Source organism: Typha angustifolia, chromosome 13 (assembly GCF_048772165.1).
Source record: "Typha angustifolia cultivar Huaian chromosome 13, ASM4877216v1, whole genome shotgun sequence".
In the NCBI taxonomy this organism is placed as follows: domain Eukaryota; kingdom Viridiplantae; phylum Streptophyta; class Magnoliopsida; order Poales; family Typhaceae; genus Typha; species Typha angustifolia.
In genome coordinates, this window is record NC_133251.1 from 10,566,262 (window position 1) to 10,572,027 (window position 5,766).

The 5,766-nt window shown below is 35.0% G+C and overlaps 1 protein-coding gene across 2 annotated transcripts; it reads right to left on the reverse strand.

Moving 5' to 3' along the window:
* Positions 1-1,534: 1,534 nt before the first annotated feature.
* LOC140773996 (zinc finger CCCH domain-containing protein 25-like) lies at positions 1,535-5,560 on the reverse strand. Of its 2 annotated transcripts, none has more exons than XM_073116805.1 (5): positions 5,423-5,524; positions 3,944-4,148; positions 3,557-3,666; positions 3,293-3,480; positions 1,535-2,427 (listed from the first exon to the last, which is right to left on the reverse strand). In XM_073116805.1, the coding sequence occupies exons 2-5, from the start codon at positions 4,114-4,116 to the stop codon at positions 1,984-1,986; spliced, it is 915 nt and encodes a 304-aa protein (XP_072972906.1). In that variant the 5' UTR covers positions 4,117-4,148; positions 5,423-5,524; the 3' UTR covers positions 1,535-1,983. The 2 variants fall into 2 exon arrangements, with proteins under 2 accessions (XP_072972906.1, XP_072972905.1); XM_073116804.1 differs by having other exon boundaries at positions 1,536-2,427; positions 3,944-4,186; positions 5,423-5,560.
* Between the last annotated feature and the right edge of the window lie 206 nt (positions 5,561-5,766).

A 5,766-nucleotide genomic window follows, 5' to 3' on the forward strand; every position in this document is an offset into this window, starting at 1 on the left:
TTGAAGTACGGAAAAGATTGCTGATTGAATCCTCTCAGAGACTAATGTCGTTGGGTGGTCATGAATATAATTAGTCAAAAAGGAATAAATAACTTTGACAAACTTATTGACATAACAACATATGGTACTAGTAGAATGTTCGTATTTCTTTGCAAGAGTCCTAAGGCTCCATGTGGAATGAAATATAAGAAAATCGCTATGTCTCGTTTGATGAGATGGTGTATTGTTGATGGCTCTAGCTAGTTCTAATTTTTGAAAAAAAGTGTAAATAATCTACTGCTCCTTTGAAACCTCATCTATAGACCGATTGCGATGGTCATTTGGAATAATGCTTTCTACTCCTTTTGGTCTTCTTTTTCTATGTACAGTGATCTCCAGCCCATTCCAAAAGTCGTATACGACAAAGAAGGTAGAAGATCTCAATCTTTGCTTCCATCCTATAATGGTTTTTTTGGTTTGTTTGTCAATTTTTTGGTAATCTTTAGCCAAAATTCAATTTGCTATTGATAATGGACATAGTATTGTGACGCCTGAGTTTTGGTTTGTTAAAAAGAAAAATAGGCTTAATTATACTTTACCATTCTGTACTTTATCCTAATATTACTTTGCCCTCCCGTACAATAAAAACTTACAAATACCCCCTTAGACTTTTGAAAATCTATAACCCCTTAGACACCGTTAACAAATGCTCTAAATTATATTTTTATCCTTTTATTAATGGAAAAAAATATTAGGGTTTACTAGCTGATAACACAAAATTACATATCTACCATTATTTGTTACCAATTGAGAGAAACTCATTCTTCTTCCCTTCTTCCCTTCTTCCCTTCTCATCCTATCTTCTTCCCTTCTCATCCTATCTTCTTCCCTTTTGTGTCCTTCCCATCTTCTTTCCTTATCATCCTATCTTCTTCCCTTTTGTGTCCTTCTTCCCATCTTCTTTCCTTCTCATCCTATCTTTTTTCCTTTTGTGTCTTTGAAAAAAGACCTGTTATAACAATATTGATATTTCAACTTTCTTCTAAATTCATAATAGATAGATACTATTTTTACTAATAGCTTCCTTTCTAATTTCTTACCTAGTTGCTACAATATCTAATAGTAACTTTAAGAATCATTTATAGATGATAGATGTCATATTTGCATATTTTTGTTTTATTTTTTAGTTACAGAAAACCTAATTTGATGAAATCCTTTCTTTTCGTATATAAAATTATATGACAAGATAAATTCAGATATACAAATCTAACTAAAAAATGTTTAAAACAGAGATGGCTTAAAAGAGAAAAAGGAGGCAGTATAAGGAAAGAGATGATGGTAAAATTATCCAAATATTATTTTTTTGATCTTCACGAGGATAATTTAGTTTATTTAAAAGAAATATACTGTTTCATGTGCTTACATGTGAGTTTTAACTCAAATAAGGCTAACAAATGAATTAAATTGTAACTTTTTAAAAATATAGCAAAAAGTTTATATGCTTTTACAAGATAGGAAGACAATAATACCATGTCAAAGTATAAGAGGACAAAATATAATTAAGCCAAAAAAAATACTATGCTGCCATGAAATAGTTTGTCGAGCTATCGAGTCGAGCTCGAGCTTTCCTGAGCCTAAGACGAGCTGATATCGAGCTAGCCTTATCCAGTTCGAGCTGAGAAACTAACCCTTCAAGCCAAGCTAAGCTAGGCCAGCTCGTTCAATAAGTGCATATGTTAAGTTACCAGGATTTCAGAATAGTGTACTTATCAACAAGGAAACCTCCAAATGAAAAACAAACGAAGTTATGGAATATTGCTTTCATGTATTCTCTAAAAAAAAGGAAAAATTCCTATTATGTAACAACATTGATAAGTTCGCCTCATTTAATCAAGCCATTCTTATCTGCGAGTCTTTCTTATAATACTCATCATCTTCCTTTCTGTTATGACTTCCTATTATATAACAACATTGATAAGCTTGCCTCATTTAATTAAGCCATGCTTATCTGTGAGTCTTCTTATAATACTCATCATCTTCCTTCCTGTGATGATGGAATGACGAGTTATGCTTCCGCCGTCCGCCCTCTCCTTGTCTAACCTGATCGTTATCTTGATTTCGTGCTTTTCCCCAATCCTCTTCCCCCCTTCCATAATCCTTTGATCTTCCTTCATTCCTTGATGTATCTGGCAACTTCTCATTTCCCCTTTTATCCTGACTTCTCAAACTCCAATCACTCCGTCGGTTATTGACATAATCCTTAGATGCAGAAGCATCTGAATTCAACGAGCGACCATCTTTATTTGTTGAATTAGATTTGGACACATCTTCTCTATGCTCCAAGGCATTGCCTGTGAAATTTTTGTGGCTCTTTGGGAGATCCCGGTATCTGTCATTCTCCCATCTAGAATTGCCATCCTTGGGACCCCAACCAGTGTTTGCACTTCTCTAACTCAGAATATACAAAAACCATGTCAGCAAAGACTATTATTGTGAAAAACCAGTTGCATGAAAACAAGTATAATGTAGTTTAAAAAGATATGAGAATCAAAAGTAGCTCTAGGAAGAAAAGAGAGGATTTTCTTAAATGCAGTTATACCTTAAATTCTAAATCACCTAAACTATTAGGGTTTCTAAAATGCTGGAATGGTGAAATAATAGGGGCAGAAGATTAAACATAGCTCTCACAGCAATTATCAAAAAATTGCATGAAATACCCAAACAAAGGTAAGAAGAAGTGAAATAAACATTATAAAACAGCGAGAAGTGTCCAGAAAAGGGCTACCTGATACCGTTAAAAATCACAAGACAAGCATAGGATTTATCAAGAACAAATTATAAGGAGGGGTATCCTGAAGTGACCTTAGGACTTCTGCAACTAAGAAACATTTGTTGATGTTGCCACTAATTTAATCAGTCATCCTATCAAGATTTACTTCATATAGGACCAGAAACCTGTAAAAGATTATGTCCTCGGAATAATAATAATAATAATATTATTATTATTATTATTATTATTATTATTATTATTATTATTATTATTATTATATACCTGAACGATATCCATGTTCTAATGAATCAACCTCAACCTTTGTATCATAATAACAACGTAAACAGTTATGAGTTTTAATGTCATTGTGCTGAACAAAGTCATCCTATGCTGCTCATCATCATACCAACACAACAATTGATATCAAGAAATTCTAACATTTACCAGATAAAATAATCAGCTTCTGTCATTTTTGCAACTTATTTGTACCTGCATTTGTACGAACAACTTAATTAACTTGTTTATACATATCTTATTGCATACCTGCTCATCATGAGAAAATTTACACGCAGCTCCTCGGTTGCATTCACCCCTCTGGAAAGCACGACATACACCCCGAGCCTCCCTCTCTTTTTGTTCTTTCTCTTCATCAACTTCTTCCTTCTTCTTGTAGTTAGTCACATGATCAACCCTTACAATTCGACCAAGAATCTTAGCACCATTCAAGTTATCTGAAAGGAAAAGAAAAAAAAAATACAATTCTTAGAGCATTGTAAAAAGCATATATTTATGTACAGACATACTGACCTACGGCAAGTATTGTACTCCTTTGATCTTCATATGCAAGGAAAGCAAATCCCTTTGATTTCCCGGTGCCTTTGTCTCTAACAAGATTAACATCAACAATCTCCCCATACCTGAAAATTCCTCAACAAAAAGCAGAGTTGCATCACCAAAAGCAACAAATAATACTGTGCAAAAAGCATTGTAAAAAGTAAAAAAGAAAAAAAAGGAGTGAACACAGAAAGTTAATAACCAGGTAACCAAGTGCATAGTATATCAATAATTTACATATTCTCTCATATAAGAGAAAACAAAGAATGCCAATTGAAAAGGCAAATAATTGTAGCACCAAGAGATCAAACAAGTGAGTACTATTCAGATGGGAAGCGAGGAGAGAGGGAGAGGGCATACTGGGCAAAGACAGCAAGCAGGTCACCTTCCGTGAGGTCGAAGGGGATCCCGCCGACAAAGATGTAAGCAGAATCCTTGTACTTGGCATGCCATGACGCCTCTTCCGAGATACCCAACGCGGCCTCTGTCGAATTGATCTTTTGGGTGCGCTTCACCAACGTCAGTGGATTCATCCCTCCCCTCCACTGCCTCTCTGCTCTATACCCTAAATTATTAAAATCTCAGCGAAAGAGGGAAGAATATCTGAAAAGAAGAAAAGAGACTTAGGATTGTAGGTGAACCAAACGTAATCAAATGAAAGAAAGGACAGATCACAAAATAAGGGGCAGTGCAACGAACAGACGTAATATTACAATCCATAAAATATATTACAATATATGCATTGACCAGAAAGGACCACCCAGTGCTGATACTTTTTAAGCCAAGACATATATACAATCCCTAAAAGGAAATTAAAAGGAACATGAAACCTTCCTCTAATCTACATGGAAATGAAACAATTGTGATATAGGAAAAGATGTATAGAGTTCACTATATAAATAAAAATGTCAAACATTTTCTTGGTTTGGGAAAATTTTCTAGTAGGTAGAACTAAAGCAAAGAGTATCTGAACTCTGAATGTTCATGAAAAATTTCGCATATCCTAATCAAATTTATTTTAAACATAAATTCTTAACTTTCAAGTAAGAAACACAAAAAGGAACATAAAAATGTTAAGGGTGCACGAGCAAAAATGATAATCCACCAATCATGGAGCCTATTTTGGCGTCAAAGTTATGGTCTAGTTTTTCCTTCCAAATCCTGTGAAAAAAGACAACTTAAGATCCCAGGCCATGAGGAAAAAACCTCCTCGATATTCTTGTATAGCTCCTCTCTTCTCTCTTAAAATGCCCAAGTACAACTCATTCCACCAATCCCAATTAACTACTTCCCCTGATAGTCTGAATTGACCATCACATAGCAACAACCAGCACCAACATACCAACTAGAAAACTACACAAGAATTAAAACCAATGATTTGAAAGGCGCCCACACTCAGGTCACCCCACAGAATAGCGCCTAGACGGTATGTGTGGAATCTAGCATTTTTAATATATAAAAAAGTTAAAGACAATTATATATGATAAATAATATATACTAATATAGCAGTAAATAGTAATCTACATTACTAAAAACTTATTAGCAGTAATCTACTAATCAGTCTAGTATACATTCACAATACACATTACAGTATTCAGAATACTGTATTCTACATTAGCTATTTGTTAATTAATAATTGATGGAGAGAGTGAGAGTGAGAGTGAGAGTGAGTGAGAGTGAGAGGGAGGCGATGGTTTAGAGAGAGAGATGTAGATCGGATCGACAGAGAAAGGCGCCTTCGCCGGTGGAGGTGGGTGAGAGAGAGAGAGAGAGAGAGAGAGAGAGAGGCAATGGCCGCCGAAGCCGCTGGCCGGATGGGTGAGACGAGAGAAAGAGTACCTATCGTGCGCTACTCGCCAACCGCCGCCGTGTGCCGTGGAGGAGGAGGAGGGGGCGTCGACATAGGGAACGGCTCAATTAGGGCTGGGAGTGAGTTTTTTTCTCGAGGAATATTACATTTCACCCCGTGGTGGGTAGGCCTAAATTCACTAAGTTTAGTTATGTCAATTGATCTATGATTTAAACTAAATACAGCTCTCTTTTTTTAACATATTTAACCAGGTTACATCCTTGTTAAAACCAAGTTATAGATAATTGAATAAATTTCTTTAATTCATCTAAAATAAAATCAATTTTGATAACACGGATATGACAAATATATTAAATAAATATATATTATTATG

Excerpts from the sequence above, each read along its gene's own strand:
- LOC140773996 (XM_073116805.1), bottom strand. The coding sequence starts at position 4,116 with ATGAATCCACTGACGTTGGTGAAGCGCACCCAAAAGATCAATTCGACA. Across the intron at positions 3,667-3,943 it reads CTGCTTGCTGTCTTTGCCCA|GTATGGGGAGATTGTTGATG; the intron begins GTATGCCCTCTC and ends AGGAATTTTCAG. Across the intron at positions 2,428-3,292 it reads AATTTTCTCATGATGAGCAG|AGAAGTGCAAACACTGGTTG; the intron begins GTATGCAATAAG and ends ATTCTGAGTTAG.